The sequence below is a fragment of the Hevea brasiliensis genome, unplaced genomic scaffold (genome assembly GCF_030052815.1).
Source record: "Hevea brasiliensis isolate MT/VB/25A 57/8 unplaced genomic scaffold, ASM3005281v1 Scaf5, whole genome shotgun sequence".
In the NCBI taxonomy this organism is placed as follows: Eukaryota; Viridiplantae; Streptophyta; class Magnoliopsida; order Malpighiales; family Euphorbiaceae; genus Hevea; species Hevea brasiliensis.
This window is the reverse complement of record NW_026615028.1, coordinates 2,316,509-2,330,426: the sequence shown is the minus strand read 5'-3', so window position 1 is coordinate 2,330,426 and position 13,918 is coordinate 2,316,509. Positions and strand designations below refer to the sequence as shown.

General features: G+C 30.8%; 2 protein-coding genes across 2 annotated transcripts; one reads left to right on the top strand and one right to left on the bottom strand.

Moving 5' to 3' along the window:
- The first annotated feature begins 1,953 nt into the window (after positions 1 to 1,953).
- Positions 1,954 to 4,736, top strand: LOC131177474 (U-box domain-containing protein 9-like). Its single transcript, XM_058142488.1, has 2 exons — positions 1,954 to 2,399; positions 3,458 to 4,736. The coding sequence occupies exons 1-2, from the start codon at positions 2,100 to 2,102 to the stop codon at positions 4,526 to 4,528; spliced, it is 1,371 nt and encodes a 456-aa protein (XP_057998471.1). The 5' UTR covers positions 1,954 to 2,099; the 3' UTR covers positions 4,529 to 4,736.
- A 2,366-nt stretch (positions 4,737 to 7,102) lies between these two features.
- LOC110643378 (uncharacterized) lies at positions 7,103 to 9,015 on the bottom strand. The gene is made up of 4 exons (XM_021795732.2): positions 8,661 to 9,015; positions 8,290 to 8,481; positions 7,870 to 8,118; positions 7,103 to 7,323 (listed from the first exon to the last, which is right to left on the bottom strand). Exons 1-4 carry the CDS (start codon positions 8,664 to 8,666, stop codon positions 7,270 to 7,272), a joined length of 501 nt encoding a protein of 166 aa, XP_021651424.1. The 5' UTR covers positions 8,667 to 9,015; the 3' UTR covers positions 7,103 to 7,269.
- Positions 9,016 to 13,918: the final 4,903 nt, after the last annotated feature.

Genomic DNA, 13,918 nt, shown 5'->3' with positions numbered 1-13,918 from the left:
AAAAAAAATAAAGTTGACCATAAAAAAAAATAATAATAATAATAAAACGACAAATTTCAATGAAAATGTGGGCACTGTCATTTCCCACATAAATATCCACATAAATTGAAATAAAAGGGTTTCAATTTTATATTAATTAATTTTTTAATTAATTATTATTATTTAATAGAAGAATTGATTTTTTCAAATAAAATAATATACCTTTAATCCAACTAGGTTACTTGAGCCTAATCAAATGACCTCAATGGCGATGGAAGAGTGAGTTGTGTGATTAGCCTACTAAGATCCATGTGGTGTGCATGTAAATTGATGACTCAACCACTAGCAAACGAGCTCTGTGTCAGTCCCACAACAATTAATGATCATTTCATCAATTAAAGCCACCATATTAGTTCAACATGCATTCAATAGAATCAAATCTTATTCCTTTAATCTAAAATAATGTATATTTTAACTTTTAATAAAACAATAATTTTAACATATTAAAATTTTAAATAAATAAAGCTTAGTTATTCAGATCAAACTTACCTAAATTAAGACTTTGTTTGTATAGAGATAAATGGGTTAAGGAATTTTAAATTTTTTAAAAATATAAAAATTAACTTATTTAATTAAATAATTAAAGATAAATACTTATTTATTAAAAAGAAAAAAAGCTATTTCTCAAAAAGTAAATTATTTGAAATAACTTATTCTTTGACTCAACAGGTTATTCATTTTAACCAAACAAAGGCCTAAGGTTATACAAATTCCAAACCACTCAAAGTACAAGGCTGAATAATATTATTATTGAAATTATAATTAAGAAAATCACTTTTTTAAAATACACTAGTTAGAGAATATTAAAAAATAATTAAAAATTAATTTTAATTAATTTTAATAATAAAAATATTAAAATTATAAAATAAATTTTTTAAATTATTTTTTTAATAATATTTAAAATAATACTTTTATTTAATAAAATAATTACAGTTCTAAAACTCAAAACCAAATAAGATTTAAGTTAAACTCTCGTTAAGGTTATGACGATGATTGCCGCCTGGACTAAGCTCTAGTGCGTGACAAGTGGTGGTTCAGTTTTGACTTTATGTGCAGTTTGACTAAGCTGCCTGGACGTGCTCTCGTTGGAATTTGGTGGCAAGACACTAGCCAGCTTGGCTATTTTGTTGTTGATTTTTACTCTGTTGTGCAATGATCCATTGGGAGTATTCGTTTTCTCCTCTTGATTTGGTATTTCTCTTATTTTCTCCACTGGAATGATTTATTTTAATATTTTGTTTTATTATTTTAAATAGAAGCATAATTATAAGAAGTACATATTTTATTGTTATAAAAATATCAAAATTTAATAATTATTAAATAAAATTTATATAAAAATTATAAAATTAAATAATGATAAATTATTATCGAGAAAAATATTTTTCTCATAAAGTAATTAATTTAAATTTTTTATTAACACGAGCAATTCCTTTAAATTAATATATTTTATATAAATAATTTATCATAATTTTTTTATGTTAAATTATAGGAATATGAAATTTTATATTTTAAATATGTATTATGTATTCAGAAAGTTTTATCTTTTATTTAAAAAAAAAAACAATGCTAACAATGCTATGAAATAGATTAAAGAGCATAATGAGTTTAGAGGAAAATCTCATGCCCACTTGAACCTGTGGAGCTAAAATGGGCTTTTTACCTAAAAACATTTGAAAAATGGAAGTTTGAGTACTTCACAAGCTTTCAAAGGTTGGGTTTTAAAGAAAATTTGGAGTTTTCCCACCATTTTTTTTAAAGAAAAAAAACAATTGGACATTTAAAAGGTTTTGATGATGCTTACATGGCAAGAAATGATTGGTTTCCTAGACTACACTGCACAGACACCTTGGCAATAGAGGAGTCATATTATGGACTATATATATGCCAAGTGTAAACCAGGCTGCTCTCAGGAAAGATACTAAATCAAGAAACCTGCTGATTCACACAAAATATACAAACACAATTCTCTCTTGCCGTTCTTACTCAATACTCGCATACCCATTTTGTTCCTTTTCTTTGTTTTTTGTTTCTTGTTTTCACAATCCTCTTCGTGGCTTTTTATGGCGAAAACTGTTGGGGTTCTTGAGGCTAGTTCTTCTTCTACTAGTACTGCTGCTGTGCCAAACTCAACTGAGTTGAAGAAGGAACTGGAGAGGCAAGTTAACAAAATTCTTGGTGAGGAAGATTATAGCTCGGAGATCATTGATGAGGTTTTAAGGATTTTGACTTCTTTGAAGGAATTGAAATTCGAGAAATCATCTAAGTCTTTGATTGATGACAATACGGTTGTTCCTGATGAATTTAAATGTCCCATTTCAAAAGAGCTCATGATTGACCCTGTCGCTTTGGTTACTGGGCAGGTTAGAGATCGCATTTGTTGTTTAACCTCCTCTTTAATTTCTTTTTCCTTTGATTTTCTTTTGAGGTTTTATTCAATTATTTTGTCAAGATTATGTGTCAATATTCATACATGTATAAATTTCGCTTTCTTGAGGGATTTTAATTGAATTTGTTCTTGTTTTGAATGTTTTGCCACGCATTTGCAATGGATTTTAAGATTTCTGCTCCCTTGGATTTTGCTTGTGCTTCTTGATTTCTGGTTTTGGGTTTATATGATTTTGATACTGGAGTTGATCATTCCTTCATCCTCGCGTAATTTAGCAAGAATCAAGGTTCTTAAGAATCTTAGAAATTAAAAATCATTAAAATATGAAAAAAGAAAAAAAGAAACTGTTAATTACTTCCCCCCCTCCTCCTTTTACTCTCTTCCTTGGTGTTTGTATTTAATTTCTTCATTTGTATGTAATACCAGAATAGGAATCAAGAACAGAAAAATTCAATTTCAGTAAGTTTGATTTTCTTGAGGAAGTGGGGCCCAAAGCAAAGAATTTCGTAGGTGAAGAATCCAGTTGATAATTAAGAATAATTTTGAGATTAGAAGTAAAGATAGGTCCAGTTTAAAATACTGAAACAGCCTGGCTATTTATATTGGAAACTTTCACCATTGTTTTCCTTGTAGGAGATAATGTAATCAGATGGGAAACCTGCATTTTGGATAGCGGCCTTATAAAAAAGGATAAGGAATTGACCCTCATTGATTTCAGAACATTAATAAATATGTTACCAATAAAGTGCCAATGTTCTTGTGCATTAATTGATGCCAGTCTGATTTGTTTTGCCAATTTACACATAATGACATAAACACTAGGATGAGGAATCAATTTTGGAGCCATTTAGGATATGCTATTCACAGAGCAGCAAGATTTATATTCCATTTTTCTGTCCACCTACTGATGCTTTGCCATTGAATTCCTTTGATATGATAGCTGGTTCCAATATTTTCTGTGATTTGAATCTTGAAGACTCATAGTGTATTCATTCATTTTTGGTTTATCCTGAAATGTGTCTTGATTTGCAGACGTATGATCGGTCATTCATCCTGCGATGGTTAAATGATGGGCACCAGACATGTCCTCAAACTCAGCAAGTCCTCTCCCATACTATCCTTACCCCTAATCTCTTGGTACGAGAAATGATTTCACGTTGGTGCAATGAGCATGGAATTGAGCTCCCCGGGCCTGTTGAGGATGTTGAGGAAATTGTTGTTGTTGATGCAGACAAAGACTACTTGTATTCACTGTTGAAAAAGATGTCCTCTTCCCTCTCTGATCAAAAAGAAGCTGCAAAAGAGCTTCGGCTGCTTACTAAAAAGATGCCATCATATCGGGCCCTTTTTGGTCAGTGCACTGATTCCATTTTGCTTTTACTCAAGCCACTATTAACAGGCAGAGTTGATTCTCATCCTGATCTCCAAGAGGATTTGATTACAACAATTATGAACGTCTCCATTCATGAAAATAATAAGGAAATAGTTGCTGAACATCCACTTGTCATTCCTCTGCTTATTGAATCTCTGAAATATGGAACCATGGAAACAAGAAGTAATGCTGCTGCAACTCTCTTTACCCTATCGTCTCTTGATTCAAACAAGATTCTTATTGGGAAATCAGGTGCTCTCAAACCTCTTATTGACCTCTTAGAGGAAGGGCATCCATTAGCCATGATGGATGCTGCATGTGCAATATTCAACCTATGCAAAGCCCCCGAGAATAGAGGGAAAGCAGCCTGTGACGGGGCAGTTAGGGTGATCTTGGAAAAGATGATGGAGAGCGTACTTATTGATGAGCTGTTGGCTATTCTTGTTTTGCTTGCTAGCCATAAGAAGGCGGTTGAGGAAATGGTGGAGCTTGGTGCTGTGGGTTGCTTGCTCAGAATTATCAGGGGAGGCACTTCTGAACGCAACAAGGAGAACTGTGCAGCAATCTTATACTTAGTCTGTGTAGATGAGCGGGCCACGTGGAAGGAGATTAGGGAAGAGGAAAATGCTAATCATACACTTTCTAAACTTGCTGAAAATGGTACTTCAAGAGCCAGGAGAAAGATCAACAGCATTCTCGAGAAGGTGCAGAAAGCTGCCCATACTGCGTGATAAAAGAAATCTTTACTCCATAGACATGATCAATTACTTCCTATACATTCTTTCATCCTTCACTCTGCCATGGAAACACTAATACTAGCTCAGTTACCTGTAAAAAGTTCACATACACAATTGTACATGTCATTGTCACCTATTCTCATAACAGGCAAGTTTTGGTCCATCTGAGGCTAATAGATAAGCAAAGGGCATTGAATTTTGACCTCTAGTTTCATGAATTAGTAATTGTGGTGAGTTTTGATATCCATGTCTAAACCCTTTCTAAAATCCACAATACAGGAAGTTTTGTGCATCAAGATATTTGCAAAAATCCCAACGTAGGATTGTTAATGTTTTGGATTGATTGATTGTTATTATGGTCATTGACATTGTTGACATGTTAGCAGAGCCGGCAGCGGCAGGGCCTACTGATAGGAAATGATTATCACAGATTAAGATGGTGATTGGCAGCAACTCAACTTTAGAGTGTCGGCACCATATAGCAATATATATATGATTTGTTTATTACCAACAACTGGTTTTGAGTATTAAAAAATATAATTTTTAGTGTATGTATTTTTACAAAATTTGGACAGCTCTATACGCTTCAGTAGCTTGAATAATACAAAGCAAATGAAGTAGATTGGTATAGATATCCAGTATATCCAATCCAAGATGCGCTGACTCCTTATTCCATCGTTCGCTATGCCCACCTACTAATGAGGCTATAAATCGATTGATTATTTTTAGTCTAGCCTTTTAAGACATTGTTAAAGATTGTTGTCGGTGGCGAATGTTATAAATTATTATTTTCTTAAATTTCGACGGGTAATTGCAATGATTCCAAAGTGTTCCATTTTTAATTCTTGTTTGAAATTGCTCCTATCACCAGCCGACAGCCATGAGAACTCATATTCAGTTGAAATGTATATTCTATCAAGGTCACTTCTGTATATAACAAAATTAAAGTGAATTTAAAGTATTTTTGAGAAATAATTATAAAAAGCATAGTGCCCACAGTATGGTTTCTACATCATCTACAGAGTGGAATTGATTGGTTTATATGTATATGATAGCTCTAAATACATGTAATATGATAAGAAAATAGCAACCACAATGTTCTAAAGACATGGAAAACCTCCATTATTGTACTTGATCCACGATGAGTCGCATGCAGATTTGGCAATTGCAATGGAAGCTAGATTTTAAAGGTAGGAATCTAAATTTTGTTGTGACTTTATAGAGGACTACTGGTAGATACCAAGTGATATCACTCTCAATTTTAATGGATTTGTTGGGGGACAATTGGACTCTACTAGTCATGTAAATAATACTGTTTTAACTTTCAGTTAAGTGGTCCAAAGCAGAGTTGGGAAGAACAATTCTTTTTTAGATTGGCAAGCAATAGCACAATATTGGATCAAGATTATCAAAGGGGTTTAGACAAACACGAACAGGGTTATTAATCAATGAAAAAAATTGTATCCGCAGGCAAATTAATAAAGAATTTTATCTGTAAAATCAAGAGTTTAAATTTTGTTATTGTCATTGTTGAGACGACTTTACTTGAATATCATTTCCTGCTTAAACGCAAATCAATTGCCTCTGTAAAAGCTAAATTGACTTAGGTTTCCATCACCTGATACTGATAGCTAAACCCAATAAAAAGGTTGAGTTATGCATAAAGAGTCAAAATCCAATTCAATACCTCATTTTGGTATACCGATTGATGTTGAAAATACATCATTTAAGCAGCAATGCTATTTCACTAATGTGGTTGCATGGTGGTCTCATTTTGGTATACCGATTGATGTTGAAAATACATCATTTAAGCAGCAATGCTATTTCACTAATGTGGTTGCATGGTGGTAGGCTTTTGATGTTGATATATCTAATTTTGGTTCGAATCCGTATCAACAGGTAGATCTCCTCCTGGTATGTGGATTGATTGACTACACGTTGTTTGCACTCGAAACACTTTGAAACTCATTTTAAATTCTATGGGATTGATTTAAATCAAGAACATCAACCACCAGCTCAAACATTGACCTAAAAGACTACCAAAATCAAAGAACTCTCATCTTTTTCAATTAAAAAAAAAATATTTCACTAATAATTTAATATAAATATGCATTTTATTAATAATTTAATATTTGAACATTTGTCTCCTAATTAAAAAAAAAAAATAAGAAAAAGAAAAAAGGTTTTACCTTAGATTATTTGGTCCTTGGTCTGTCTGCTTCAGGCCCATGACTTTAAGAATGATTAGTATTGGACCCAAAGAACAGACACGGTTCATGTTTGAAAATTGAAAGGATCCCTGAGGCCCTCTTCTATATGTCTTATCTTTTAATGTCTATTCAATTCAATAGAAATAAAATTATTATAACTTTATGTATCTATAGACAATTTAATATTAAAATGTGTATCAATCTAGGGAGTTGAACTTTGAATCTATGTAAATTTTTTGGGAAAGCCACAAAGATTCATGATTCATCCATGCAAATTATTATCTTCGTGGGATTCGAAATCAATTTGTAGGTTTCACACAATAATTGAAAAGAGATATGAATTTTGTGCCACGAGAAATCAAATAACACAGCATAAGCACATCTATTCTCATTCATGGTTTGGTCTAATTAACTATAATGTGAACAAATATGTTCATACATCTCTTTTCCACTTTCTTCTTCTTCTTCTTCTTCTTTTACTTTTTTCACATAAAGCAGTGATCTCATCTTGGATTGCTGCAAAATTTATGAAGCACAGGAAGGCACAAGGCATGAAAAGAACCCTGCCACCTTCTTCTTCTGCATCAAAAATTTTACCAACATTCAATTCCAATATCGCGAAAAAAACCTCGAACTATTGGCGCAAATCCAAACTAGCCTTGTGGATTCCTATGATTACCTACAAAATTTCAAGTGACATTTCCACTTTCTTTTTTTTTCTCTCTCACGAATGGTACACTTGACATCTTCATACTCAAAGTTGAAATATTTCCACACCAGAAACTCAATGATAATCACTCAACCAGCTCATCATTAGAAAATTGATTTGAAATTTGGTAGTGCGCAATTAAGACCTTATAATTTATAAACACAGTGATGAGGTGACTCAATTTCCTTGGTTGAAACGCATCCACTAAGTGCTGCCTACCTAACATTTCAACCTCAATTTTGAAATCCGTGGACTCACTCACCCACTGGAAAACTTAATCCATATATTACCGAACTTCCATATCTTCTTTTCTTCACTTTATTTTATTCTTACCTTTTAAGAGCTCCAATGAAACAACTCACCAGAAGAAATTAAATAATGCGTAAATGGAAGGGGAATGGGGGAGAGAAACTGACCCGCTTGGAAGATCGGAGAAGCTCAGGAGAGATTTTGTAGAGGTCTTCATCAACAGGTTTAGGAGGTCTAACAGGCAATTTAGGACGTGGGTGAACCGAGACACCATTGTTCTTTTCTGACACACTGTAAACAGATATGGGTTTCTGGCACTGTTGTTTTCTTGGCGGTTCAGTCACGTCACTAACTTTGACTTGTTTCTTCTGCTCCTTGACATGTGGGAGTGGGACTCGCCTCTCTTTCACCCTTGTCTGTTACACGATTAACCCACCATGAATTCCACTCCAAATCATCATTAATAACATCATTATGGTAGTCATTTTTCAACCTCATCAAATTTGTCAATACCCACATGAAATTATCACCTCTCAATGTGAAAGCATCAAACATAGATCTAATTCTAATGGTGAGCAGCAACGTACCTTTCTTGGAGGACCAAGATCACGAGAAGGTTTCTTGAAATCAGTAGCATACAAATCACCACGCATGTACTGATCACATTCTCCAGAAGAACTGTATCGAATCAAGCCTGCTTGTCTTGCACTTTCGAAATATTGAGTTATTGGCAACTCATTTGCGTGCTCCCAGTCTCCAAATGCTGGAATTTGTCCACCCTTAAACCACAAACATTCATTTTTAGCTCACACAGAAAGACAACAAAATTTCCATTAAAAAAAAAGGCTTCTTCAAGAGTTACTGCCGTTGAAGAAGAGCCAAGAATTGTTTCCTGAAATTCGATTGAAAAACCAAGCAAATGATAAAAGAAGCCTTGTAAAGGGAAAAGAAAGCTTACATCCATGTTGTGAGGCAGATTTTGGCAAGCCAAGAAGAGCACAAAAAAAATAAAAGAACAAAAAAAAAGTGATTATAAAGGCAACAAGAAAAAAGAGATTGAAGAGGTTCTTATCTGAAAAGGAAGACAGCAAAGGGGGTTTAAAAAGAAGATTTGGGGATTCTCAAAAACACCTTCACATGATAGGGAGGGATATAAGAGCTCAGGGTTTGCAGAGAGAATCTAGAAAGAAAGATACATTTCAGTTCTTTATAGCACACAGTGGTAGTACAGTACCAAAAAGTAGAGAGAAAGATGGGTTTGGTTTTGTTTCTAGGAGGCTGGTAGAGTTTGTCAACTTTTGCAGATTATAAAATAGAGTCCTCTGTTGAATTCCCTAATCCCATTTCCCACGTATAGCATGAGCTATGGAGAAGTCATTATATTTTAGTAAATTATAAGTTAGTCTAAAATTATATATTAATTTTTATATTTTTATTTTAATGGAATATCATTGTTGTTGACAGAAAATGTGAGAAACTTAGTTATTTTAAATTTTCAAAATAAAATTAAAGTTATTTTAATTTTGTACAGATAAATCATTTTATTGAAAAGTAAAATTAGATGAATAAATAATAATAAGACGGCCATGTGATTTTTAATAAATTTGAGAATTAATTTGTAATTTGCCTTTTTTTTTTTTTTTTTAGCTTTCTTGGGCTAAATTCAAGATAGGGTCCCATGATTTCTGGGTTTTTTACCTAGAAATGGGAGTTTTAACTGTTACAAAAAGTGAAAGTGAAAGCCACTGAAAAAGTAATAAACAATAAAGAAAAAGCTCGAAATTGCTTAACAATGGCTCTGCCGTACCCAACTGGGATTTAGAATTTTAGACAAATGGCTACTGTTCTCTGTCTTCACTGATTCATTTAATAATTCCAACCTCCCATTACGTTAGTCAGAAAAGGCACAAGTACTTTTAACCGAGTTAATTTGATTAAAATTTAATTTTATAATTTCGTAATTCTAAATATTTTTATTATATAAAAATTTATTAATTATTATTAATAAACTTTAATTTAATAATATTAAACAATCAATTGAATAGTTTTTTTTTTTTTATGTTTTGAAAATTAAAAAATGTAGAAAAATTGTGTGGAATTTGATTTTTGCATCCAACTGGAAACAGAATTTGATTGTAAATTGTGAGTGTCATAAGCAAGAAAAAAAAAATGGCAAAGACTTTGAACTTGAAAGTTGAAATCATAATGAACCCTTAATAGAGACGTTTGTGATGAGCAGGAATAATGATGTTGGGGTTTAATTTATATACTTACAGGAAAGTTGATGTTTATAAAGCATTAAACATTATTTCCAGATTAAAGTAGTATTAGTAAATGCATATGATGCATATATTTTATGAGTTTATTTGATTTAAATCGATTATTTTTTGAGAATTTTACTTTTTAGAAAGTGTAATTTTAGAAAATTTAAAAATTCGTAATTCACTTACTCTAATCAAACAAGATCTAATGTATTTGATTTAAATAATCTCTTTCCTAGGCCTATTTTTAGACTCAACAATAAGTTGAAATTATTGATTTAGACTAACTTCTAGTTGAAATTATTCAAATTTGATATAATTTTATTCCTGTTTCAATTCAATCTCAATTTTAAATATAAAAATGTTAAAGGGATTCAATACAAATTTTGAGAAAAAAAAGAAAAAAAAATTTAAATCAGACTAATTCGATTTAATTTTAAGAAAAAATGATAGAAATTAAAACAATTGACTCAATTTGATATCGAATTTGATCTGAATCAACCTGAATTTAGTTTTAATTCAGGGTTTATAATTATGAAATGGAATAATTTCTATTGGTTGAAAAGAAAATAGAAGAAAAGGCCCATATCATATTAAAGTAGTAGTAGTAATAACATAAACAAACATTTTCTAAGGATGAGGTCATAATCAACATATTCTTTAAAGAAATCCAGAGAAAACAAAAAGACTTAAGGCGCACAAAGAATAAACAAGAAAAGGGTCTAAAAATGGGTTCCCATTTGGGGATATTCAGAACTGAAGTGGGTAGTTTGCCTCGTAGAGTGATATGTGCCGATACAAATTTGACCTAGAATACAAAATTAACCTCTTTGGACTTTGGGGGGTGTGTGCAAAATCCCTCAAGAGCCCGTTGCCATCTCCGACTCCGCGGCTCGTAATAAAATAACAGGGAAGGAAGAAAACAAATTGGGACTTTGATCAGTAGAGAAGCAACACCAAGGGAAGTCAAGGGGTGCTGTGGACTTGTCTCTGTTGTCTTGCCAAGCCGAACCAGACAGAAAAGGGTAGATTTTTTTTATAAATATGAGGATGGAGAAGATTTGTTCACGTGATCATGTTGCCACCTTGAAATTGGGGAACTAATTAATAAGTGTATTAATTTCAACCCAATCAAATATAAATTCTTTAATGCAATTCTTTATTTCTACATTATATAGAATTTGATAATTAATCTACTAGCTCAATGGCAGAAGAATTAAAATACTAAGGACATGTGAACTTTAGTCAAAATTACTCTTGGCCTTGGGAGTGTGTTCAATAGCATGATTTTTAGTGGAAAAACATCCATTATGATAAGTATTATTCTCTAGCAACTTGGGCGTGGACCACCGACAATGTTCACTTCTGGGCCCTTCAAGCTAAGAGTCGGCTCTACACTCTAGAGTGTATTCTCTCTTTTGGGCTGTCATTGTAACTTAGATTTTGGGCTTTAGTTATGGCGTTCCCATAGATAGTCCATATATATATATATATTATCAAAAGAGACAAACAGTGTAATTTAGACTACGCCGAGGTGACTAGTTTGTTAATAAAATTAAATTTTGAAAATTAAATTGTTAAATAAAAATATATCAGGGATTAAATTTTAAAGTTTACCTAATTAAATTTTTATTATAATTTAATTTTAAAAAAATTTTATAAAAATAATTTTATGATTTATATTATTCACAAAAATAGAAAAATATTTTATTTATATGAATCACTTTTTTAATAAATTCTAATAAATTTTTATATCTATCTTATAATTATTTATATAAAATTATTTTAATACAATTATACTTGAATTTGAGTAGAAAAATAAGAAAAAAATTAACTTTTATCAGTTAAATATGTGAATTTTTTATTAATATTTTTTGAACTTTTTTAATTTAATTTCTTATAAATTCATTAAAAAAATATTTCATATAAAATAAATTTATATTTTTCTTAATTATAGACATATTTCTAAAATTCTTAATTATTACATTAATATATAAATTAGTTCTAATTAAAATTAAATTTATAAATCTTATGTAAATACTACTAATTGTTAAGTATATATATATATATGTGTGTGTGTACGCGTGCGTGCAACAACACCAAAAAAAATATTTAATGATTTATAAAAAAATATTTAATTGATATGTAATATATATTAAAATTATATGAATTTAAAATTTTTAAATAATACATATAATTACTTATAAAACATAAAAAAAAATAAATTATATATATGAGAAAAAATATTTAAATAATTTAAAAAATTAATAATTAATAAATTATGTTAAATTTTAATTTAATAATAAAATTAATATAATTAATATGATTATTATAATTTATAATACTTTTTTATTTTAAAATGATACATTATTAGAAGTTTAAAAAGGTTAATATCTGTACATATAAAAAAAATATAATTTTTTTTTACTTTTTTAATACTATAATGTTATTCTAACTTCGGAAATAGTAAATACATATTAAAAAAATTAGAAATCATAATTTGAATATTGACCTATGAAATGACTTCCTATGTAGGACTAGGGTGCAATAGAAAGTTGTTGGCTCAAGTATTATAGAGAAAGTATAAGTTCCACTCTAGAAATCATAAGTGATAAGACTATGTAAAGCTTTTGAGTTAATGAAAAATAAATGGAAGCTCGCTCCTCATCCAATCCATCAAACATGCATATAGCATATTAAGTTCGTGTCCCAAAATAATAATTTAGTTCTTTTACCAAATAAATCTCTCCGTGGCCTGTAAAAATTTTTTTGAGCAGTGAGCTGACGACTCGAGAGAGCAAAAAATAATTTTTTTAACCAATCTCTATCTCTATAAAACTAATACTCAGAGAGAAAGTATAAGTTCCACTCCAAGAATCATAAGTGAATGTAAAGGTTTTGAGTTAATGATAGGTTTGGGTACCCAATACCTTAAGTTTTAGCAAATTGAGTGGAAATGGGAAAAGAAAATTCATGCAAATCCTCTCATTGAAATGGTAGAGGGTAATTTGTAGTCTAACAAACAGGAACATAGAACATGCAGTGAATGCATGGTTGTTGTTTCTTGAGTTTCTTCTCAACTTCAAACTGCCTAAAACAAGAGTATACTATAAGCAAAGAAAATGATAGAGGCAGTAACTTAATAAAGATAGATTGCATAATACTAATTGATACAGAAAGTACTGAAAATGAAAGTTAGGACAGTTGGTTCTAATGCAATAGGAGAGATAGCCCAAATGCTAATGAAAATGATAGCCATAGTGGTTAGAATACAAATTCTAAATCAAATAAAGCAAGTAAATAACTTGGCAAAAACACTGAAGGGTACAACTATCCAACATAGCTAACAGGTCAAGAAGAAGTGCAGAGCTAGGGATAGAGTAGTTAAAGTTTTATTCTGGGTGAGATGAAGGGGTGATGGACAAAAAAGCAAGACTAAAGAGCCTAGTACATGACCACATTAGTGAAGACAATTGTCAACATATAGAACCCAGAAGTACAGGATTCAGAAAAAAGTTGTGACTAAGGTAGTGTAAGGGGACAAAATGTGGAGCTTGGAGTTAAAGGATTGGATCAAACTCTGTTTGCTTTTTGTTCTTAAATTTAAGGGCTATTTGATATTACTGTTGGAACTGTTATTGAGAAAATCACTTTTTTAGATATATTAATTAGAGAGTATTAAAAAGTAATTTAAAATTAAATTTGAGAAGTTTTAGTCATAAGAACATTAAAATAACAAAATAGCTTTTTTTAATTTATTTTTTTAATAACATCTAAAATGGTAATTTTATTTAGAAAAGTAGTTTTGGACCTTCAAACATAATATCAAACAGGCACTAAGTAGGTAGTAATGGGGTAAAATTTCTTTAGCCTGTTGACAATATGAGGGGGAAAAAAAAAAAAGGTGTACAATGGTGTCCTAAACTATCTTGTTTGACTGAAAAGTGAGATTAAC

Coding starts and splice junctions, on each gene's coding strand:
- LOC131177474 (XM_058142488.1), top strand. CDS start 2,100: ATGGCGAAAACTGTTGGGGTTCTTGAGGCTAGTTCTTCTTCTACTAGT. Junction 2,400..3,457: donor TCGCTTTGGTTACTGGGCAG/GTTAGAGATCGC, acceptor CTTGATTTGCAG/ACGTATGATCGGTCATTCAT.
- LOC110643378 (XM_021795732.2), bottom strand. Junction 8,119..8,289: donor ATCTTGGTCCTCCAAGAAAG/GTACGTTGCTGC, acceptor ATCGTGTAACAG/ACAAGGGTGAAAGAGAGGCG. Junction 7,324..7,869: donor TTCTCCGATCTTCCAAGCGG/GTCAGTTTCTCT, acceptor TTTTTGATGCAG/AAGAAGAAGGTGGCAGGGTT.